This window comes from Balaenoptera acutorostrata, chromosome 15, assembly GCF_949987535.1.
Source record: "Balaenoptera acutorostrata chromosome 15, mBalAcu1.1, whole genome shotgun sequence".
Taxonomy (NCBI): Eukaryota; Metazoa; Chordata; class Mammalia; order Artiodactyla; family Balaenopteridae; genus Balaenoptera; species Balaenoptera acutorostrata.
In genome coordinates, this window is record NC_080078.1 from 85,321,143 (window position 1) to 85,346,341 (window position 25,199).

The 25,199-nt window shown below is 43.1% G+C and overlaps 1 protein-coding gene across 1 annotated transcript in view; it reads left to right on the top strand.

Annotated features, from left to right (window-relative positions):
- The window catches only part of VAPB (VAMP associated protein B and C), a 55,862-nt gene that overhangs the window by 21,586 nt on the left and 9,077 nt on the right, over positions 1-25,199 (top strand). Inside the window, exons 2-5 of the mRNA XM_057528896.1 lie at positions 5,992-6,144; positions 19,000-19,103; positions 22,660-22,740; positions 24,706-24,882. Of these exons, the coding sequence (XP_057384879.1) occupies positions 5,992-6,144; positions 19,000-19,103; positions 22,660-22,740; positions 24,706-24,882 (515 nt within the window). The remainder of the gene's footprint in view (positions 1-5,991; positions 6,145-18,999; positions 19,104-22,659; positions 22,741-24,705; positions 24,883-25,199) is intronic.

Here is a 25,199-nt window from a genome sequence, read left to right on the forward strand (position 1 = left end):
TCCACATCCTTGTCAGCCTTTTATACTGTCAGTGTTTTAAATTTTGGCCATTCTAATACGTGTGTATTGGTATCTCATTTGTTGTTTTAATTTGCAATTTCCTAATGACATATGTTGAACATCTTTTCACTTGTATATTTTTTCCATCTGTATATCTTCTTTACTGAGGTGTCTGTTCAGATCTTTTGCCCATTTTTTTAAAATTTCGGTTGTTCATTTTCTTATTGTTGAGTTTTAAGAGTTCTTTATGTATTTTGGGTGACAGTCCTTTATTAAATACTTTTAATATTTTGCATATATTTTCTCCCAGTCTGTGACTTACTTGGCTTCTCATTCTCCTTAACAGTATCCATTGCAGAACAAACATTTTTAATTTTAATGAAGTCTAGCTTATCGATTATTTCTTTCATGGTTTGTGCCTTCCATATTGTATCTGAAAAGTCATTGCCAAACGCAAGGTTATCTGGATTTTCTTATGTTATCATCTAGGAGTTTTATAGTTTCGTGTGTGTGTGTGTGTGTGTGTGTGTGTGTGTGTGTGTGTATGTCTATCTTTGTTTTCTAGTTGAATTGCAAAGTAAAAATAATACCCCTTAAATTCTGCCCTGTGCTTTACATGTGGGGTGATACGATATGCTTAAGGTTACACAGAGAAGTAAGGTCAAGATTGAGTTTTGAGTTCACTTGGAGTTTCACTGTCATCTTTTACAGTCATTGGGACCTGAATGCTTAAGTTATTCTTTTGTGAAAATGGTTTTTTGCATTTTCTGAAAGGAAGGGTTTTGTTATAGTCTTCTTCCATGGATCTTGGAATGAACGATTACAAGAAGGAAGTACTCTTGAACCGTGTATAGATTGCTAAAATGTTTAAAAATTTAATGGAATACTTTTTCCACAGAATGCTCTTGTGTTTCTTGACTGATAAGTTTATCTAGCCATTTTTGATGAAATTGTCCATACATGCAACCTGATGTCTTACTGTTGAGAATCTCATTTGCTGGATTATGACCTTCTTTCCTTGACCTTTAAAACCAGCGCTTTATAATTCTGAGACTCCATTTTTGTAAGTAAGACTGAAAAATTAACTGTTCCTGCTTTTACTTTTAATGCTATGCATATTTCTGCTGACATTGTATTATTTACTTTCTAAGGCCAATTCTAGATCTTCTTACTGTCTTAAAATACACACTTTAAAATGACAATAAGCCAAACCTGGGTGGAGGAAATAGTTTATACTGTGCTTAGTTTTATCTTAGTATGTTTTAGAGCATGTCACGGAATTCATTTTCACATTAGTTAATGCTATTCATGAGCATCTATCAAACTCACAAGAATTTTCACAGATGAATATGCATAATATAGGGCATGAAGAACATTATTCAAATTGTTAAAAAGAAGAAAAATTAAATCTTTAAGGAATATTCCTAATTTCTCCCAAATTCATGTTGCTTCATTTTTTTGGATCTCCTTTTTCACGTTAGATGTTAATTCTTAAATATCTGTATAACTATCTGAAATGAGGACTAGAAGATTAGAAGAAAAATGCTTAAAAGGAGGTGCTGCAGTACTAGAGATCCCAAATCATTTTTTTATCTTTTAAAAGAAAAAAGTCTAATTTTTGAAGATTTCATTTGTAAATTGACTCTGTACTGTATAAGCAATGTTTAAGTTCATTGGTGATAAATATGCATGTTGGTATAGTAAAATCCCATTTTTTACATAATGCTTTAATGGAAGTGGCAGTTTTATGAAATGAAAATGACTAGTAAAAATATGAATGATTCTCATAAGCCCTTATTACATCATTTTTATTGAGGTTTTTGTGTATTGTAATTCATTAATACAGGGGAAAGGAGAACACTAACATGGTTTATTTCCTATAATTACTCAAATCGAATAGAATTTGTTTTCAATAAAATTCTTAGAGTAAATTGCCCAGGGTGAGGAGAGAAGGGTTGGCCTGTTTTTACAAAATGTCGTGATTTTTACACATGAGACTTTGCTATTTTATCAATGATGTTGTTCACTTGCATATATTTTTAGTATAGTTTCCTCCAGATTTTTAAAAATAAAACCTACTTAAGCCCAAGAAATCTCTAACACTTAATGGCTCAGGATTGAGTGTTGAGGGAGAGATCTGGGATATTTATTTTATTCTGCTTACTACACAAATATCGTTTGTCTTTCAATAAATTAGACTACTTTTTAGGAGAATCTTATAGGCTGAAATATTATTTAGATTGCTATGTAATGGGTTAACTGGTGGAATTTCCAAAAGCAGATTAGTGTTTACAGTTAAATTTGCTTTATTTTTGTGGAATACCTAGAAGAAAAGGTCATTGTAAAGGATAAACACACTTAAACTCCCCCCTCTGATGAGGCAGGGTGAGGAGGAAGAGACAGGAGAAACTGGGCTGGAAACAAGTAAGTACTCTTAATTTCATCACAGTGAAATCTTGCCAACATCCCTATTTTCTGCTTAGTATACTTCAAACCACCTTAGAAAATCCTCTATTTTTTTGGATGTGTTTGTGGGCCCTTATGAATTCTTGGCATTCTGATCTGACGATGTTTCCATGTTCTTGAGGCAGAATTTTGTTGAAACAAATAACTTTAAGCTTATATCTGGAAAGCTTTAAGGCCTGTTAGTTTATGAAGCACCTTCAGATTGTCAGTGAGAGTGCTGTTTTCCCCCGTAGGCCTTATATTTGAAAGCACACCCCTTTTTCAGGTGTCTCACAGTTTTTGTCTGTTTTCTTCTCCTTTCCCCCCCAGCATTGTGGGGTCATTTGAGCTGGAGCTCTGCCTATATGATTGGCATGTAAGTCCTTGTGATTGGCACCTTTTACGTGAGGGCCAAGGAATATATGTACATCGTGATTGTGCCCGTGTAGGTCTGTCTGAGCTTGTGTTTGTGTGTTTGTTTAATTGCTTTCTTTGACTCCAGAAAACTGGAGTTGTGTTTAGTTGTTCTTTTTTTCTTTTACCATTGCTGAAGTGATACCCACTTCAAGCAAAGAGACTTAATGGGAGATCAGACTTTCTCCATCTTCATTCTGAGCCAGACTGCATGTGTTGGAGAGTGGAAAAGGGTAGAGTCATGGAGAGCTGCTGCCTCCATAATCCCGAAAAGACTGCCTCAGCACCAAGTGTCTTTTTTCTCCCTGGAGGCCAAAAATGTGATACAAGGATGGAGCGTGGTCAGCATCTGGCTGTCCATCACTGTGGCTGAAAATCCTCTTGGGCCACAGCGTACCCACCCTCCTGCGTAAGCTTTTAGTTCTCAGTAAGGAGATGACTTAGCATTTCAAGAGAGGGTTACGTGTGATGGAGTCAGTAGGCGGGATGAGATAGCAGAGGCCTTGCCTTTCCCCATGCCTGGCCACAGTTGGACCTACAATGTGCCTCCCTCTTGTGGTGTCCAGCTTGACTGCCACGGGGCCAAAGGCAGGGCTTATTGGAAAGGTAAGCAAATGGAGAAATTCTGTCTAGGCATTTCATTCTTTTTTTTGGGGGGGGGGGCTCTGCCACGTGGCTTGTGGGTTCTTAGTTCCCCAACCTGGGATTGAACCCTTGCCCTTGGCAGTGAAAGCGTGGGGTCCTAACCGCTGGACCACCGGGGAATTCCCTAGGCATTTCATTCTTGAAGGTGTCATTGCTCAAAGAATGGGAATAGCTTTCAGTATAAGAAACTACAAAACAATAGATAATCTAGTAGTATAATCAGTCCTGCTGTAATGCAGCATATGCGTTCCTAAAAATCGCCATCCTATGCAAAATAGCACAGTAAAAACCATAGGACTTAAGAGGAGGAAATGAGGTTAGGTGCATAACACTCAAAAACTTTGTTGGTCACACACACACAAAGATAGGAACCTAATACAAGCAGAAGCACAGTTTTGCACACATTAAATGGCTCAGAAATATATACATACTATAATAAATATGGCACTTTACCTTGAAAAAGACCTGAAGTTTGCCTGTGGAAGTGGGCGTTGGAAGAGTTGCAGTTTGTGAGGTATTGAAATGGAGGAAGGAGGGTTACCTGAAATCACAGGGAAGGTGACACCAGGTGAGGATGGGTATGGCCCCTGTCCCACACGGTGAACGGAGGTGCTGGTGGGTGATTGAGGTGTGTGTAGTTGTGTATTTTGTGTATTTCTATGCCACTCGGTGCAGCTGGGTGCAGTTTTCTGTGATCACTTAGCGTTTCTCGCAGGCAAAATCACACATAAGCAAATGTGAAATTCATTTTATGCTCAGATTGTCCCCATAATATGCACATCAATCACATTGAAACAGATTCACGTTTTCAAAATAAGCTTTCTAGCAGAACTGGCTGTAGTTTATTTTATTGGAATTGAGTCCCTTTTCCTTTCTTTCTTTTCACCGTTATTGATTTCTTAATTTATATTTGTTAAGCCCATATCGGATTGATTTTTCATGCCCAGAGCACCTCCAGAGGCGAGAAAGCAGCCTGAGATTTTAATTTTGCTAGTGGTAATCCACGAGGTACTTTCCTCCTTGGTGAGTGACTCTCAGTCAGTCTCTGTCTCTGTCTCTGTCTCTGTCTCTGTCTCTGTCTCTCTCCCCACCCCCTCTCTCCACACACACCCCTTTACCGCATGCCAGGCACAGTGCTGGAGACATAGAAACTGGTATCATGTTTCTAAGGTATCATTCTTGTCCTCAGGAGCTTAGAGTCTCATTGAAAAATTTTCAAGGCACAGATTTAAACGTCTTGGTTGTGGATCTTCTTAGGGAGCACATGAACCAACTTCGTGTGTGTCTTAGTTTGTGAACACAGGCGCACACACACCTCCCTGCCCCACCTCTTACTTCCTTGTGAATGTAAAGATGGGGTAAAGAGCTTGCCTGGAGGAAACACAAAGACATCATTGATTTACATAGTGAAAAGATGTGAATTTGAAAAGGGGTTGAAGAGGACCTAAGAGACCTTGTAGTTCACCCCGCCCCCCGCCCCCCGACTTCTTGATAAACCCTAGTGGTCAGGTGTTGGAGAAGTTTCAGAGTAATGTAAATGGTATGATCCCATTTTTGTTAATCCCCCTCCTCACTCATGTATGTGTGTACTGCTTGTGTAAGCATACGTGATGTGGAAAGATCTCCCATATTGTGAATATTAGTTACCTCAGGGGACAAGGGAAAGCTTATTAATAACTTCCTCTTTATACATCCTTTATTATTTGGCTTGTTTTAAGAAGCATGTTTTACTTTTTTAATTAAAAAATCTAATAAAGTAGAAAATGAATAAATAATAATCATAAAAAATACCCTCAGGGCACTTTGTTTCAATCTTCCTGGTACCCTGGGTAGTTAAAACTGAACGTGATGTTTCAGGTGTGGGCTGCCCAGCAGGACGCTGAACTTGCTGTAACCGAAGATGATGTTAGCTTTTCCTCAGCGACACTGTATTGCTGTGGAGGCAGTTTGTGTGGATAGACCATTAACACCTCAACGTGTTTCTTGCATCTCTACCACTGTTGGCACACTCTGCCTTTGATAATCATTTTGGACCCAGGTCTAGTCCCTTACATTCTCCCTGTTAGATTTCATCTTGTTATTGTGGAAATCAGTGTTCAGCATAGGCTAGGAACTGGCCTTGGATTCAGGCTGCCTGGTTACAGATCCGAACTACCACTAACTAGCATGAAAACTTTAGACAAGTAGTGTGTCCTCCCGAGCCTCAGTTTTCTCCTCTGGCAGTAATCATGAAGTTGGGAGGTGTCACGGAGATACTGTATGCTAGAACACGCACTAGGCCAGGTGCCTGGTGGCGTGGCGAGAACCTGGTGAGTGTCAGCTCTTACTGTCAGTGCGTCAGCCTCAGCCGGTCTCTCCTATCCGTCATAATGAGATGGTTTTGGATTAACCATATTCCACATCCCTCCCGACCCCAGACCATAAATCAGTCTTTCTTCTAAACGATCCTCCTGAGATCCCCAATCAGTCTCTTGTCTCATTCCACAGGTCCCTTCACCGACGTTGTCACCACCAACCTAAAGCTTGGCAACCCGACAGACCGAAATGTGTGTTTTAAAGTGAAGACCACGGCACCACGTAGGTACTGCGTGAGGCCCAACAGTGGGATCATTGATGCAGGGGCCTCTATTAACGTATCTGGTAAGTTCTGAGAATGAAGGCCAACAGGGTGGGCTAAAAAGGCCCCCTTCTTAGAAGTAGTGGGATCTCTTAAAGCTTGTATGTGCAGTATAGCAAAATAATATGGTCGTTTTCTCCCCCACAAGCCCCCGCCCTCTGATTAAAAAGCTCTGTGGGTCCCACTCACCTGTTGTTCTTCCATAATTAAAGTCTCTTTAGTTTAATGCTTATGGCCTTCGTGCCTCAATAGAGCAAAATTAAAGTGGTAACTTCAGACTTTGCTTCAGAATAAGTTTGGTTTTCACTCCCTTGAAATTAAATCTGCCCTTTGGCAGTAAATAAAAAAGGGCTGAACAAACTTAATTTTACTTTGTGGGAGAAAGCTAAATGGAGTTATTTTCTTATTTAAGCTAAATGATTTCTGACATTAAGCTCATGTCATTTCCAGTGATTGGTAACTGCACTTTACTGATTGTGAAAGGGTAAGGGAGATGAAGGCTGAGGAAATTGGAATATATTCAAGGGTGCAAGTTTTGTGCATGTCTGATGGGTTTTTTCCCCTTCTGTCTGAGAGGGCATATATTTTCCAAAGTCCAAATTTTGAAAAGATGCTGGTAGAGTGCCCAAATTGAGAATTGGATTTCAGAATTAAGGAGATGTAAGTGATGGGTTTGAGTTTAAATGTATTTTAGAAATGGAATAAACTTTTAGCTCATTAGAACTTCTGGATCCAACAGTGCTTTTTGTATTTGTGGAGGAGCTATGGAGGAGTGTGTGTTAATCCTTTAAGTATCAGGAGACTGTCACAGAAGGTTCTGCATCATTAGAAGCTACTACTCATTTGAAATGGGTACCTGGCTGGCTTTTTTCATGACAGATTTTGATTGTGATACATGTGGCTATTCATTTGACACCTAAAAGAAAATGACTCACCTCTTTGGAAAGATATAAGGTGTTTCATTATCTGATCATTTCTGCAAACTCTTGTTCCCTGCATCCATTGGTCTCTCTCATTATGGTGCGCCCACACCAGCTGTCCCCTTGTGTGTTTGTCTCTGAGGCTGCAAGACCTGATTTGGACTCTCGCATCGGGTTATTATCCAGGAGAAATCAGGAGGGTGGCAGCCAGCATTTACTGAGGGTCTCCTCTGTGCTGGGCCTGCACACATGTTATCTCACGTAATTTCTGTTATCTGCCCTGTGCAGAATGCACTGTTACCCCATTGTACTAAGAAGGAGGCTGGTGGCCACAGGCTCACAAAGCTGGCCAGTGATAGAGCCAAGATGTGGACCATCCTGTTTGGCTCTGATGCCCAGACTCTCTGAACTGCAGCATGCTGGTAAAGGAAGGGGCCCAGGATGTTGGCATTTCGGTGTTCCTTGGATCCATATGGTTTCAGTTTTTCCGCTGAAATCAAGGGCAGCTGATATCTTTTACTGCCTTTTTTAAATTGACTTCTTTTTTACCTCTTGATTTCCTTGCCCGTGTCAAATTTGAGTAAGGTTGTCAGTAGATGAGGCTTAGAAGTTTTCACAGTAGACATGGGGCAGCAACATCGTTTTCTGAATAGTCTCAACAGGCAGTTGTACAGTGTAGGTGTGCTTTCCAATATGAAGTATAAACGTGTGTGAGTATATGTGTATCTCTTTCAGAAAGATTCACCCCTCCCCCATCAGAGGAATTTTTTTTAAAGTAATAACTAACCCTGGGCATTTGTTTCGATTTATGTTTGCCTCCTTAAGGAAGACCAAGATTTTGTGGTTGTGGCCTTCCTTTTGCAGATAAGAAGGTAAGGTTCAGAGAGTGGGCGTGAACACCTACAGGCACATGGGTGATTAGTGGCCGAGCTAGTATTTGAAGCCAGGTGTCTGTCCTGATCCGGTGGCTCTTTGGTGACACTAAACTGCCTCAGCAGTGTTAGGGGATGGCCCCACTTACAAATGAATGTAGAACAAAATACCTTGGCTCTCAAAATGTCACGTACTTGGGGAAAGAAGCCACTGAATAACAAAATGTCCATGTGTCTGCAGGCCTTCCTCCTAACGAGACAAGATTATGTTTACGCGTGAGAAAGGGCTCCTTTGTTTTTATTTGCTGTGTACGGGTCTCAGTGCTTGGGGCGCACCTGGGTAGAGCCGGGTTGTACTGCGTTTTCGGGACAGCCTCATCAGTCGGCAGAGGAGGCCAGCCTCCACTGGCTGTCGTTTTCCGTGCTCAGGGGCCACTGTATCATTAGACACTCATGTCTTGGGGTAAAAGCACTGCACTTTTCCAAGGGTCCTGTTAAAATGCAGCCACGTGATGGCATCTAGGTGAGGACGTGGAGTTCCCAGGTTCCTGCGGGTGAGAGAGAGACTGTCCTCAGGGGAAGGAGGAGCCCAGCAGACGCGCAGTGCGGAGGGCTCAGAGGCCAGCCTTCCCTTCTCCCGCCTGCGAGAGTGGCCGAGCTTGGTTGCACCCACTCTACTCAGATCATTAGATCTGGGGTTCGGAAATCTGAACAGGAAGCCCAACCCTGCTGTTTCACCTGTCGGCTGATCTTTGCCAATACTCTAACCACTCTAGGTTCTAGTTTTCTCATTTGTAAGGTGGAGAGAATGGTATCCGCCTCACAGAGTATTTACCAGGGCTGAAGAATTTTAACGGGAAGTGTGGTACAAGAGTGGGATTGCATTTTTCTTCCACTAGCTTTGACAAAAACTGGCTAGTTTCTGTTGAAGGTGGATCGTACATATTTGAATTGCCTTTTTAGAAATAAATCAATTCTATACATTTTACTAACTTATGAAATTTTTCTAATTCTAATTTAAGAAGGAATTTTTGTTTTTCTTCTTTCTATAATATGCATTTGTTTTATAGTGAAAAGTCACTAGTAAATTTTCAAATACAATCTATAAAAAGGAGGTCATCAAATCAACTGAAACTACTACCAGCATTACCCTGCCCACCACACAGAATGTCACAGCATACCTGAAAAGGACATGACTAGTACATTATTTTTTTCCCATTTCTGAAAACCCTTGGGATGTGCTAGCTGATAGGAAAGGTTATAAATCATTCTTTGAGAGAGGGGGGCAAGGAGGAAGGGAAAGAGGAGGAGGAGGAGGAGGAGGAGGATGGTATGTACCCATGGAGCTGGCAAGAGAGACTGAGGTTTGAAGGCACACAAATCAGGGTTTTGATGAGGGACTGAGACTTTCTAGCTGTCCGATGTCTTTCAGACACACCCTGTGAAACTCTTCTCGGCTCTCAGCGTAATCTGATAGTCACAGGACCTTACATTAGGCATCGGAAGTCCAGACGCTGACCCGTCGTGTATTTCCTTCAGAAGGTGGCGCAGCACTCATTGGGTCCTTAAAAACAACAACAACAACTCTTGTATAAACTCAGGTGGTAAAGTTACAGTGGGAAACAGGTATAACCTAAACTTCTTGTGTCGGTAGGTGAAAACATGTGGACTTCGCAAAGGGGTGTCTTGGGATCCGGTCACTCGGGTCTCTGATTGACTCCTTTTCTTTGTCCTTTAGATAGGTGCTCCTTGCATCTCTTTCTGACAGCCCCTTCTGGGATCTGTGCCTGTTGGATGAGGCAGGCAGTAGGTGGGAGGGTGCTGGGTGCTTTGTGTTTGCATTAATTGGCCCAGAATGCCATGGTTTTGGCCCCTTGCCCCTTGATACACACCATCTGCTAGAGACGGTTTTGAATTATTCAAATCTGGACCTCAGCAAAATAGGCACACTTAAATGGAGATTGGAGAAGAGGAGATTGGATTTTTTCCTCTAGAGATTTTAAATGCAAGGAAAATAGAACTTTTTGAATTAATGAATTGTTTGAAGCAGTGGGGGGTCTCTCCATTTGTTCTAGCTTTACAAAATTAAATCTGTTTTCTGAACTGTCTGGTGGGAAAATATTTTTAAGGTAGATAATTTCTGAAAATGTCTTCGTGGTAAGCTGTTAGTGGTTGTGGATTTTTTTTTTAATACTGCAGTTTAATAATGAGGGAGTTTTCCATTAATATTCCAAACCATGTTTGCCAGCGGATACAGCAGGTGAAGTGGTAAAATTATGGGCCTATCAAAAATACTTACGCTTCCTGTAATGTGATATTAAGTTTAATATTTTTATAACCTTCACTGAATTCTAATTTCACTAAAGTAGCAAGCACGCTTCCATTTGCAGTTGTTATGCATATTGGTTGCCTTTGTACCAAGGAAATTAGAAATGCAAAATATCTGTTTCCGGGGCGGGGGGGGGCATTGGAAAGAGTCATTAAAGATACCAGTATTTAGGTACAGATACACTTTACTAAGTGTACCCTGGGAATTGAAAATGGATTAACGACAAACAAACACAAATCTTCTAGTGTCTGAATCTGTGTTTTAAATGAAAATTCAAAGAATTAAGGAGCAGTGTTTATTCCTGACATATAGCCCCTTTCAGCACTTATTTCAATCACATTTAAAGCATAAAGTTCTTCCAGTAAAATCCCGAGGACAGAGAATGAATATCAGCAACTCTTCTTGGATGGAAACATTGGTCAATTAATGTAATTGGGTAGTACTGCAATTGATAATTAATCCTTTTAAGATTTTGCTGACTGAGTTTAAAGGAGCTGCTTGCTTGCCCTGGACCAGCCAGCCTTGGGTTGCAGCTTTTAGGTGATTAGCGTCCGAGTATAAGTGCACCGCCCTTAGAGAAGGGAGTCGGGGATTCATCCGCCAAGTGCTGATAGTGGTAGCTAAATTTGGAGGTTTGGGCATCTTAACAGCCACATTCTTCTTCGTTTGATCATTTGCTTTGGAAGTCTCTGATAAACAGAACCTTTTTATAAGTGGTTTTCATGAACCAGCTTTATGACTCTCAGATAAGGACAACTCATATTCATATTTGAAAGATGTCTTTAATCTTTTTCACCAGATGAGATTCTGGTTTTACAAAAAAGGGGGAAATTCCCAACAGTAATTAAGCTTAATCGTGCTTTTAAAGATTTTTTTTAAAGTTTACTGTAATATTTAAGTTTCTTAAGGAGAACCCTATGTTTCACTTTTTATGAGTGTAACACAATTTCCTTATTCTTTACATTTTTCAAAGATCATGAGCAAGAGGACTTATCCAAGAACATTCAGCACCCCTCACTCAGCTGAAGGTAGCTTCAGCTCCTGCAGCGTGGCTGAGGAGCAAAAACCAAGCGTGACTTCGGAGCAGCCAGAAGTCACGTTCCTTTCCCTGGTTACGGCACCTTGCGCATTTATACACTTAGGCTCCCTAGTCTTGACTCTCCTGTTTATACTCTTAACCTTAGACTTTCTGTTAACCTTGTTCTGATGTCCAGCCCATCACAGACCAGAGTGAAGGGCAAGGGCTGCGAGCGGTGGCCACAGTGAAGGCCTGGACAGGAACACCTCAAAGAACAAGGATGGGAGAGAGAACAGTAGGGATCTGGAATTGCCTAAGCCTCAGGGCAGACCATTCTCCCTGTGCAGTGCATCAGTCCCAAGAGACCTCGCTTGTGGGTCATATTAAGGTGGCGTGTAATGGATGTTGATAATCACGAGAGTACTCAGGAAAGGCTGTGTGGTATTCCAGTATAAAGTGTTAATGGAGATAGGAAAGTGTGTTGGAGCTTTGAAAAAAGATGTGCATTTTAAAAGATACTTACAAAAAAGAGTGAGCCAGCCATGTTCTTTGGCCAGTGCTTGTATGTGGCACTCCTCATTTCCCAGTGATACTGGGGTACGTTTGTACTGTAAACTCTGCACAGATAAATTAATGAGACTCTGAGGAGTTTGTCATCTAAGATGGGCTATACTGAACTGGAAAATCCTGTAGAGAACACAAAGACAATTCAATGTCAACTAACCTATAAATAGATACAATTAATTATTTACCCTCTAGACTCTTAGTTCCATCCATGGGTCCCTGAATAGGCAGAGGTCCAGGAAAGTAGTCATGTTTTCAACATTTTGAGCATCCTAAAGGAAACAATAAATTTACTCATGAGAAGGGCACCCAGTCTAACTAAAATGTCCGCTTTGCTTTAGGCTAGAATTCTGTCACCTCACTGTGGAATACTGGTTATCATAAGCTGATGGCAGAGTTCTGGTTTGTCTCTGATTAGTTTCAAAAAAGTGGAGCAGTGGCATTGTAAATGCAGTTTAGTAGAGAACAGTCTTCTGACAGAGGCATGAAAGCAAAGACAGAGAGTGAGAGAGCGCAGTGGTGATGAGAGGATTGGAAACCACTGTCTTAAACCACGAGATGAAGAGTGAGTGGCTCTGGGAAGTGGGGCGGAAGAGAAGACAGCTGGTTGAGGATTAAAGAGGGTTTCCTCTCTCTGTGCTGCCCAGGGAGATTTCTGGAGGGAGCGTGATTCTGGAGGGCTTTGAATGTTGGAAGGGAAGAAGGGGCATACTCTTCAACCAGTGGAAAGCTGCAGGTTAGTTCCCAGAATGTGAGGTAGCAAAGCATGAAGTCCTGGTCTCAGCTTAATTGGGTAGAAAAGGCGAACATGTGGGGAGAGCTCTGTATCAGTAGTGTCCGCTGATAGAATAGGATCCCCAGGAAGAATGAGAGAGTGAAATAGCATTCCAGTAGGAGCTGCGGCGTGAGGAGGCGTCGTGCAGCACGTGTTCTCCAGGTAGGGCGCCTGGCCCAGCCGCAGCAGCTGGGAACAGGTTAGAAATACGTGTTCTCAGCCCCACCTGTTGAATCAGAAACTGGAGGTGGGACCCTGCCACCTGTGTTTTAACAAGCACTCCAGGTGGGTCTGATGCACGCTGAAGCTGGAGACCCCCTCATGACAGAGTCAGACTAGTGGCAGGTTCAGAGTCCGAGGAGGCCGGGGAGGTGTGACATACTGAGATGTGAGTAGGGCAGGGGGACCGAGAGGTGTGCCAGCCTCCTAGGCCCAGCGTGACAAGAGGAGACTTGGGTAACGACAGGAGAACCCCTGCGTGCGGGGGTGTGGCCAGCACCACGTGTACGCCTGTTGGACCAGCAGGGAAGCCTATTGTTGGATCATATCAGTAAACTGAGAGAACCAGGCTGTGGACTTGAATTGATTGTTTTTCACTTGGGAAATAGGCTTTTTTGTAGCGGGTTTTTGGTCGGAGGAATATCGTGATGGTGAGTAGGGTGTTTAGGGGGAGATTAAATTTGTAGCGTTACAGGGCTATGCAGGGCAGCTTGTCTGAGAGAGACCGGGAGGAGGCGGGGACATCTAGCTGGAGAAACTTAGATGGGGGGTGGGGCTGAGCTGAGATCGCGGTCATGTGAACAAGGAGAGGGACATTTTAAAGATAAAATTCTGAGATTAAAAAAATAATAAAGTGTGTGTCGAGGTGCTTGTTAGATTTTTATTCATTTGCTCTGTTGCCATTATGATGCAGATGAAAATGATCTGTGACTTGCTCGGGTTCTCATAAGCTTTTATGCCACATTTAATCAAGTCATTTCTCCGAGGGGTGTGTGTGTGTGTGGTAAGCAGCATATATTATGCATTTCTTCTGAAGAAAGTCTGATCTTATTGATCCAGTGTTTTATGACCATGAAGGCCCTTTCCTAACAGGATCCCACTTTCGCAGTCTGCAGTATAGCAGACATTGTATCACAAAGCGTTAATGCTGGTGAGTGGTGACCTGGTCTCCAGGCCGTCTCCTGGTAACAGGCTTCTTTTTAGTGTAGTATCAGCAATACATTTTAAAAGTAGGATAGATGGTTCATTTAAGAGGGTTTTATCATCAGTGTCTCTGGTATTCAAGTGAAATAAATTAAGTTAATGGGACACTCTTTTATAGCCTGTCATGGAAAAAAGTACATAATTTCTGTCACAATTTGCATGTATGCAGCTGAAAGAACAAACGTTTAACAACATTTATTCTGTCATGTTCTCGTAAAGTTCCAGCTAATAGGGTATAACAAATTGAATTCGACATGAGATGATCGTAACTGAGAAATACAAACTTTTGGACATGAGTTGGGGGCTGTGTTAGTTCAGCAGGGTGCAGCTGCTGAGGCCCAGCGAGGGTTTATGAAATTTCACAAAGTCTCGGTGCCACTTGACCTCCTCCCTCTTGCACGCTGATTGGGGAGCCCACAAGGAAGGAGCGATGGTAGGTGGCAAACGCCTTCTTTCCACCTACTGCTCTAGGTGGAAGGAGAGTTGCTGCAGAGGGGAGGGGCCGAGCACCCGTCTCACACCCCGCGCTTCCTGAAGTTCACCAGCAGCCACCATTTTCGCTCAGCTTAAAGTTTTCACCTTGCCAGTCTCACCAGTGCTTCGGGCATCTGTGTTTCTATTTCATGAGTCCCTGCCTTTGCAGAAGGGGTATTTGACCTGCCACCTCTGCTGTGTCCAGTGCTTCTGTAAGGTGACTAGTTACCACCAGTACCCACTTCTTTGTGTGCTTACATTCTTGTTGAGCTCGGAGGTCTAAATGTCAGTTACATCCTCTTGAGGGTCTTCTAGCTCTGCACTCTGGCGACTTGGCAGGCAGCGTGCTCTAGGCCTGGAGTTGGGCTGATGCCACCTGCAAGGTCCGAGGGTGGCAGGGGGTCTCAGACAGCACCCTTCTCCAGAGGTGGAGCAAGAGGTTGCAGGGTGGTTTGGTTAGCGGAGCCCAGGGAACCCCAGTCCCCTCCCTGTAAGGGACACGTGCGCATGCGCGTGTGCTTCTGTCTCCACCCGAGGCCTGGGTACATACGGGACTCAAGACTTGGTTTGTGTGAGGCTGCTTTCTCTTTCAAACTGCACATTCTCGCAAGAAGGGGACTACACAAAGCCACCAGTGCCTTCACTTGAATGATTAACCAGAGCGTTTTCCTCCTCGAGAGGCCTGCGAGACAGCTTGATGTAGAATAACGATGGTCAGACCTTTTGGTCTCAGGGCCCCTTTACACTCTTAGAAATAAATGACCAAAAGAGCTTTTTTTGATTTGTGGGTTGTATCAATATTTATTGTATTGCAAATTAAACTGAGAAATTTAAAAAGTATTCTTTAATAACAACTTTAATAAATACAGTTATGCAAACAGTAACATTTTTAGCGGAAAATAACTTTTCAAAAAAATTATGGCTTTATTCAGTATGTTTTGCAAATCTCCTTGATTTCTGGCTAAGTAGAAGACAGGCTGGATTCTCTCAATTGGCGTTTGCATTTCGGTCTGTTATAATGTGTTGTTTTGGTGAATATATATGAAGTAAAACCACCTTTACCACAGATATGTATTGGAAAAGGAAAGAGTATTTTTAATAGCCTTTTCAGGTAATTATAGACATTATTCTTTGATACTGTACCGAAACTTGACAAGTGACACTTTCTTAAAGTTTAGTACAGTGTAGAATCTGACACCCTGTCAGTGAACCGTTTGAACTTTGTTTCACTAAAATGCATTGGTTTCTCTTGCACTTGATGGCTTTGGTAATATTATGCTAGCTGAGTTATACAGATCTTCCAACTGTTGACGTTTCATTATACAGTATCAAAAAAGTACATTCGTTACTATTCCCACTGATCTCATTGGAAAAGTCCTTAAATCTTTAGGAAACTGTGAAGCTCTTGGTGGCAGAGAGAGGTTTTCCAGTATTCTAACTTTTGTGTGAATGCCTGGTTTTTATCACTGGCAACAACTATAAGTTGTTTTCCTTAAAGTGACAGGCTCACTTCATTCATTTTTCAGGAAAATATCTGCCATATACCCAGGTGTGAATAACCATAGTTTTTCTGTCGGTTTTTCTTTCAAGTAAGTGGTTCCATGAGAAAGCGTCCAGTTGAGCTCACAACCCGAACAGTTGCACAGGTGCTTTTCCCAAGGCAGCAGAAATGCTTGATGTGTACTTGTCAGTTCATTGTACAGAGTGCTACGATGCATTGTCAAGGGTTGGAATTTAGTAAAGCCTGCGCTCAGGCACTAGCAGTTTCACCCACCGTTGCTTTTGTGCCGATCATCACTTCGAATGTCAATGCAGTGGAAAAGGCATGTAATATGTAACGTCTTGGTATTATTATGAGCAGTTTTGACTTTATGGACCACCTGAGGGGTGGGTCTCGAGGTCTGCGAGTAACGCTTCGAGAACCTGTGGTGTGGAAGTTGGACTGTGGACACAAAGCCAGTGCGGAGCTCTGGTTCCATCAGTTAATACGCTGTCCGTGGGACCCGAGGGAGGCCACTTAGCCTTTCCAAGCCCTGTCTTCTCATCTAGAACATAAAGACATGGCCATCTTTATGACTGTTGTGGGGACTGGTGGGAGAACTAAGGAAAATATTCCTTCTTTGGTGCCTAGTCTGTACTAGGCCCTAGTAAAAGTTATTTTCCTTTCTTGGGACATTGCGATGGCATTGGGGATGGTAGCTTGGGGCGAGGTAGAGAGAGAAAAAGGAAGGGTCAGTTTGCTTTAGGACGTGCCTGCAACCCAAGCCCTTCTTTCTGGCTTGTACCTCCTGGAGGAAGGGGGAGAAGAGTGGAAAGGGAACAGCAGGTCTTCCTGGGGCTCTTTATGTGGGGTTGTCTTAGGGTCTCTGGACCCATCCATTCTCTGTGTGTGATCCAGTGTCATTGGAGCTAAAGAGCCAACTTCTCTGAAAATTAGCAGTGTCTCTGATTGCTGTCATCTGCTGGGCATTGGGCTCTTTACAGAGAATCCTTGTTCAGCCTCAGAGCCCTCCATGCTTCACAGCTGGGAAAGCAGAGCCTCAAGGATGAGGCAGTTTTTCTACTAGAGCTGTGCCCTACTGAAAATCTAAGTGTAGTCTAGGACAAAGTTCTTTTCTTTCCAATTCTAAAAAATACTAGAGCGTGATTTTGTCACAGCCAGGTGAGATCTGAAATCCTTAAAACCTAATTCACTTTAATTTTTAAAAATCAATATTAATCTGATAGTAGTTTGAAGACTGTGACCAACTCCAGAAAAAGGTGACAGTTCCTGTCTGGGGAGGACACAGTGCACGTGAGGCACTGGCTTCTTTCTTATCACATGCCTCTTCCTTACTGCAGTCTTGCAGGTGGAGAAAACGCAATGGGAATTTAGCTTTCAGAATAAGAGTCCATGGTTTTGACCTGCTCATCTGGTCATTTGTCCCTGAGGTTAAATGTCAAGCCCAGGTGTGTAGTGATGTTCCAGGCCTGTCCACAGGAGAGCTCCTGCTAGCTCAGTGATGCCAGAGGCAGAGTTGTCTCCATGCCAGGTCCCAGGCCACCAGCAAGGACTGCTTTTCCAGGATGGAACTGTGCCTTTACATCTGCAAGAATAAAATTTCAAGTAGAGTGGTCCTGTGTTTTAAACAACCTTTTGTTCTCCCTGCTTATGGTCACACTTTGGATTTGGGGTCCTCAGACTGAACATATTGATAGACTTTCTCTGTCCCCAGGAGAGAAAGGACCCATGCATCTCTGAGACGGAGGGGGATGTTTGTATTTCTCTTCCTCATCATGCGTGGTTCTGTAAGATATGTGATGGTGGGTCTGGGGTGCGGGATGTGACCCCGTCTCGAATTGGAGTGTCCATGGTGGCTGAAGGGGTGCTGACGGCACGTGGCTGCTTGTGGAAGTTTTGCTGCTTCCCAGCACAGTGACCTTGAGCAGGTCCCTTCACTTTGTCGAGTCCCAGATTCCTTTATAAGCTAGGGCTTAGGGTAGGTGCCCTTCCTCTGCTGCAGGGGGTGGTTGATTGTGAGGCTTTAAGCACCTGGGAAGTTCCAAGTGGTGTTCAAGGGCAAGAGAACGCTGCTGAGTGCCCAGCAGCAGAGGTGCTGGTGGAGAAGGACAGGACTTGCACCGTCAGAGCACAGAGGGCCAGCCCCTCGTGGTGCCCATGAGCACTGGCTTTCCAGTCAGACCACCTGCGTCGGAGTGTCCACTCCTCCACGGTGTGACCTTGGGCAGGTTAGCTAACCTTTCTGTGCTTCAGTTTTTTCGTCTGAGAAACAGCCATCAAAATAACTTCCACAACATTACCTGCCTTTGAGGTAATGATAAAGCTGAAGTGCAGAGCTGAGCTTCTGGCCCAAGGGAGACGCTCAGTCCCGGGGAGCTCTTTATCAAGGTCAGGGCTACAGCGGGCTTTTCCTGTGTATGAAAAAGTTAGTTTTCAGGGAACTTAACGAGATGTGTGGTTTAGTCAAAGGCTTGTAGCAAAACCTGTATTTTAAAGCAGCTGTCATTTAATATGGGGTAGGGCGGTAGGTCCTAGGGCAGCGGGTCGGAACAGGACGGCACCTCCCTCAGCGCAGTGGGTGTGCTCAGTCAAGGGGGCCCTTAGGTGAGACTCCCCTAGGTTCTTAGGGAGAAAAAGGGCGTAAGCTGGTGGTGTCTTCTCCATGCTCTGAGGGTGCTGGTTGTGAAAATTCTCTAACATTCTTGGCAAAATTGCATTTGAAGCATTACTTTGATGACCTTGACGTGGGAAATGGGACAGAGAGAAGCTAAAACAGTTCCTTAGATGTCTTGGATTACTCTGTTTTAGTTCCTGAAGAGACCATTTGCATGTGTCTTCTTGAGCAAAACAGGCACAGGTGTTTCTACCTGGTTGACCTGGATGTAAGGCCTGTAGCAGATGTCTGGTCAGGTGTGCCCTAGCGAAAGATGAGTGGACTGGGGATCAGAAGACCTGGGTCCTAAGCCCCAGTCCTAGCTCTGCCACGACCTGCTGTCGGACCTGGGGCAAGTCCCTTCACGTTCCTGGACCTCAGGTTTGAGACCTGCAAAGTGGGGGAAGAGGCTGGTCATCTTGACCTGCTCGCTTCACCTGGGGCTTCTTAAGGCTCAGATGAGAGGATCCTGGTAAACTGCTTTACAGCCAAACTACAAGTAATTAACGTAACAAATGGGTGCTGATAACCAAGCTCTGACCCTCCTAATGAAATATTTTCTTTCTCAGTGATGTTACAGCCTTTCGATTATGATCCCAATGAGAAAAGTAAACACAAGTTTATGGTTCAGTCTATGTTTGCTCCAACTGACACTTCTGATATGGAAGCAGTAGTAAGTACTGAATGCTTCTTATTTTTTTCAGTGATTAAAATAAATGATTAGGTGCAGAATTGTGGGTGCATGCATTTCAAAATGTGTCAAAATTGATTTCAAAGGGGAATGGTGCCTTCAAGGTTTGTGCTTTGACTGCCTTTATGGTTTTTCTAAAACTTTGATTTTAACATTTCATGTAACTTTTTAGAACACTTCTTTTCTGACTTTTGTATCTGGTTTCCTTCAGCAGTTCCTTGTTCTGGTGGATTGTGTCTTGAATGGTCTGAGTATTCTCTCCCTTCACCCCCCTCCCATCCCCCCACAGAAAAGGACAGTTTTCATTATAGAGAACCTTCCTACCACATCTTCCCCATCCTCCAGAACCCAGAGGGATGGGAGAGAGTTGAATACTAAATATCCTTCACCCTTTAGGCATTTTTTTTTTCATGCTTGGTTCTGGTAAGCATGATTCTGGGTTTTTTGTCGTCGTTGTTGTTTTCCCCAAGATTCCTTCATTTTTTTTTTCCCCCCTGCTTAAATACATGTTTAACTCCGTCTCTTAATTTTTGGTAAAAATAAGATGACTTCATTTTCATAAAATAAATAATTGATATATTACAGTTGGCCCTTCATTTCTGTGGGTTCTGCATCTGTGGATATGGAGGGCCAACGGTCCTAGCATTTTATGTGAGGGACTTGAGATTTTGGTAGCCATGGGGGTGGGGCCCTGCAATCAATCCCTCGTATTGATTTTTCTAGAAGAAGATTATAATGGTAGTTCTTCCCCAAGGTTTCACTTGAATAAATCAACAGGCATCCTGTGCTGTGAGTGTGAATCACAATATACTGATAAACCTTAAAATCCACAGCACCAGTGAGAACAGACTGTCTAGCCCTCACAGTTTGGAAAAGAAGGGCAGGACTGCCTCAACGTTTTCACCGCTTTGCAGTTTGCCAGCTGAAACTAAGAGACTGAAGTCATCCGAGGAATGCCTGCAAACTTGAGTTAGCTAGGAGTCACACTGTACTGCTTCTTTTCTTTCAAAGTTTTGTACTAAGCGCTGTTCCGTGCACAGCCTACCTTCATGTCCCCGTGCCACCGCACAGCCGCTTCTTTTCATCTTGGAAAAGCATAACTGACCACCTTCATGCATGTTTAACTTCGGGGTAGGGAATGAAGGGTAAGCTAGCTATTTGGGGGTTTCAGAGAGATCAGTGAGAGTAGTCTTCCTTTAAGATTCCTTTGAATAGGAATGACTATTGAGACATTCACTACTTTTATTTCCTGGAACATGATGTGTCACTTCATGTTACTTTGTGTGATCAAGGAAATGTATGGCAAATGCAAAATATGGGATATCCAAGAATATATTCTGTTTGGCTTTTGCTGCATGGCTTGGTGAAAAGAGCATGGGCTTGGGTGCCTTGGGTGTGAAGCTGAGTTCTGCCTTTTACTAACATTGTGGCCTTGGGCGATGTTCATTAACTCTCTTGAGGGTTTGGTCACGTGTAAAATGGGGATGAAAACCTAGTTCACATGGCTGTTGTGGGATTAAATGTGCTGTGTGTGTAGAACACTTGGCATAGTGTCTGGCATCTGGCAGCTGTTTTATCTGGGCACTGTTATAGGCCAGGCACTCTATATACAATAAAGGCGAATTTTACTTCCATGATAACTTTTATAACAGTTAAAATTTTTTTATATGAAATGTACATTGTTGGACATTTTGGAAATATACAAACGAACAAAAATAAAACTAAGTGACCTGTAATTTGTTTATACTAAACCCAACCACTGTTAATGAGAGCCTTGTGCTTTTTCTTTACTTTAAAATATTTTTCTTTATATTTTGATACACAGAAAGTTGAAAAAATAGTAGTGCCTACTCACCTAACCTTTACTAAGATGCACCGTTTAACATTTTGCCACGTTTGCTTCGTTGCTGTCATAAACTTCCTTTTTTTGCTGAACTACTTGACTGTAAGACACAGACTTCATGACACTTCACCACCTAACTGCTTCAGGCAAGGACAGTCTCTTAACATAGCCACAGTCCTATTATCACAGCTAAGAAGCTTAACGTTAATTCAGTAATGTTTAATAGAGAAACCCATACCCATGTTCACCATTTTCCAGTTGTTCCAGAAACGGCCTTTAGTTTTTCTTCTCCTAGAGCACCCTCAGCCTTTTTACAGTCCAGGCCAGCTGATGTGTAGAATGTCCCACATTCTGGGTTTGTCCAGTTATTTCCTCATGATTAAATTCAGGTTAAATGGTTTTGTTTTCTTTTTTTTTTGGCAAGAATATCCCCTAGGTGGCGTCATGTATGCTGCATCATATCAGAAGGCCTTTAATGCTGTGTTGTCCCTCTTTTGGTGACACTAAGTTTGATTACTTGGTTAAGATGGTGAATGCCAACTCTCCCCAGTGTCAAAGCACATTTTCCCCTTGTGGTTAATAGGTAATCTGTGATACTCAGAGGAATCAGGTACTTGGAGACCACATGAACATCCTGCTTGCCAGCAAGCAGTCTTTCACGTGGTGATTTTTGGCGCCCAGAGATGATCCTTGCCCGATGTTCTTTTGACACACGCATGCAGGCACACGTACACTCTGTGTGTGTGTGTGTGTGTGCGCGTGCGCGCGCAGAGGAGCAGACTTAAAATATTGCTTGTAGTTTCTTCACTTAATATCCTGCGAATTTTCCCCATGTAATTAAACCCTCCTCAGTATCCCTTGAATGGCATGCTATTCCATTGACTGTACCTGCCATGGTTTATTTGGTGGTTCCCTATTGTTCGACATAAAGACTATTTCCCATTTTTGGCTCTTGGTACTGTGTTGCTCTCGCTGCCTCCTGCATGGTTCTGGGGTGAGGGTGGGGGAGTTCGTTCCTTTTTCTGTATTGCAGCCTTCCTGCTCTGCTGGTCTATAATTATCAGAACACCTGGAATTCCTGTCCTCCCCTGCCAGGGGGAGGAGGAGTAAGCCGGAAGTGCCTCATCCCAGAACATGGATTTAGTCAGGAAGATGTTACTACCAGCAGGCTGGGGCAGTGGGGGTCAGCCCAGACAGCGGTGATCACAGAGAGTGGCCTGCCAGTTCTTGTGCCCTGTTGGTAGTTGGCAGTGTTCTAAAACCACTCCCAGGTAGCACGCGCTTACTGTCTCTTAAGAAGGACGTGCCCTGCGAAGTAAGTTGTGTTTTCTTAAGGAGAGCCCAGATGTCCTTAGGCCATCCAGTTGCAGTTTAGAAGCTTCCTCTTGGTTCAGAGGTGGTCTCCTCTGTCCCGCGTGCTGTCCGTAGACGGGCGACAGGAGGAGCCCTGGTGGACTTTGAGGAGTCAGGCGGCAGGACGGGGGTTTGTGAAGAGTGATAAGTATTCGGGAGAGCTAGTGTATTTAATCTTGTCATGTTAAAAATACTGAAATCTCAGCAGACTTAAGTTCTTTATTTGATATACATCAGGGCTTTCTCATTAAGAGTATTTTTCTGGAATTGTCAGTTATAGGAAGAAAATTATTCTTCCAGCAGCTTTATAATATCCTGATTATTAAATTTAAATTGTTTTAGTGGAAGGAGGCAAAACCGGAAGACCTTATGGATTCAAAACTTAGATGTGTGTTTGAATTGCCAGCAGAAAATGATAAACCAGTAAGTATGTTTATAGTTAACAGTAATTGAATGTTGCAAGCTGATGCTTATTTGCATACCATCTCCCGCAAAACCAAGATTTAAGTTGGCAAATTATTTTCCTTCTGATGTATGAAGAAAAAAATAAGCTGAAGTTAACAAATAAGTGGGCCTTCATGAAATCTGCCTTTGAGAGACTTGCAGAAAGACAGCTAATTGAAACATTTTTTCCCTTTGAAAAGTGCAACCTGTTGGCTGTTGAAATGTCATAAATTCCAAAGAGCTTCTTTGACTTGGCAAGGTTACAGGTTGCTATTTAACAGTGGGTAAGACCAAAACGGAATAATTTGCCGTTTATCAGGGTGCTTGGTGGGCAGGTGGTGGTGAGCTCTGAGGTTCTGTTGTTTCACAAAGTGCTGCCTGTAGGCTTCCCCGTCTACACTTTCCCTCAGCACCACCTCTCTACCCCTTGAACCCCACCCACCTCTTCAGTCAAAATATGCTTTTAGATTAGGATTTCTCAACCTCAGCACTGTTAACACTTGGGCGGGATAATTCTTTGCTGTGGGGGCAGTCCTGTGCCTTGTAGAATGTGTAGCGGTATCCTTGACCTCTGCCCACTAGATACCAGTAGCACCCCCTAGTTGTGACAACCAAAAATGTCTCCGGATACTGCCAAATGTGCCCTTGCTGGGGCAAAATCATCCCCTGTTGAGAATCACCCCCTTTGCTTTCCGAGCTGGTGAGGGCAAGGAGCGACTTCCTCCAAGCTGTCAGCTCACTTTTCTGTGTGTGAAACCCAAGGGATAAGCCTGTTGTGGCCCTGGCTTGTGACCAGTTGGAGAGAGAAGACTGTATCTGTAATGCTAACGTGGACCTCCCTTCAACCTAGTCAAAAAACTTATAATAAATTGTATCAAAAACACAGTTTAAAACACATGCAGAACATTCAACCACCCTGGCTGTTAACAGCTGGAGGTGGGAAATAGAAATGCTCACCTTCTCAACATTATCCATAGCCATCTCCAGGAATGCTGATGCTTTGTGTCAAAACCACGTAGCATTTTCTTTCTGCTCAATAATTGACCACTAGCATTATCCTGTTGGTTTGAATGGCACTGGTCTTTTTTTCTTTTTTTCCTTCCCCCTTCCCATTACGCGTTCTGTCCTGGGAAGGTCAGTTGTGGACGCTGTGAGATCTGTGTTCTGGCCCTAGCTCTGCGCTAGGTGATTAGCTCTGTATGTTGGGGCCTTGCCTTTCGGGGCCTCGCTCTTCTCACTTGGGGGACGGAGGGTAGAGCTCCTAGTTTTCAGTTTGCTGCATGGAACCCCCAGGGCAACGGTCCCCAGTTAATTTATTTTCCCGACACACCTGAGTGCTCCCATGCCCTCCCCCCACTTACTGATTCATCCCCAGCCGGTCTCCAGAGTGTGTCACAGCACAGTCTTGGCCGAGGAAATGGAGGAATGTGGTGCTTCCCCAGACTGAAATATTGTAGACACTGAGCTTACTGCACCTTCATTCCATCTTCAGAGTTTTCTAAGTTCATGAAATAAATCGCCCTCTGTGTTACGTCCCCTCTGGCCTTCTTCCACCCCCGCTCAGCCAGTCCTGGGGGTGTTCAGATCTTCGTGGTGACAGTAATTTGTGGCTGATAATTCCTGAGCTTGCACAGTTACAGTATGCTAATTTTTGCATGGCAGGAATTTGATAGTGCAGTATGCACGGCCCCTTCTCTCTTTCTTTGAAGTGTTAGTGTCAGCTGAACTTCATTATTTGCCCTTATCCATAATTTCTGGAGCGCAGTTGCTTTAGATTATTAAGATACTAGATAAAGTGATCCATTTTAAAAGTAAATGTCACATTTTACAGTGTGGATGAAACGCTACCACGTGTGGTGTTTGCTGAGAACTACTTTACTTTGCATAAAAAAGTCCTTTATTACATAGTTGGTGACACTTGGGCTTTCATTTATTTCTGAACAGCATGATGTAGAAATAAATAAAATTATATCCACAACTGCATCAAAGACAGAAACACCAACAGTGTCTAAAGCTCTGAGTTCTTCTTTGGATGACACTGAAGTTAAGAAGGTGATGGAAGAATGTAAGCGGCTGCAGAGTGAAGTTCAGAGGCTGCGGGAAGAGAACAAGCAGTTCAAGGTAACAGCGTTTTATTTCTGATCATCTACAGGGAACAGGGGCTTTTTCACTGGGATCTTGGGTGGGGAAGTTGATGGACCCCTGAATTTGTAGAGCTGTTTTATATTTGCACAATATAAACTCTTGTCACCTCGTAAAAAAAACAACAAACAAACAATCCATTAGTGTAAATTGAAATTCAGTTCTGAGACTAAAAATAAAACAGCAGTGGTTATCTTGAATTCACATGTTCAAACCCCACTCCATCCCCACTGGATGGGAATCTTTTTTAAGTGGGTAAATACTGACCTGTACTGTGTTTTAACACAGGCATAATT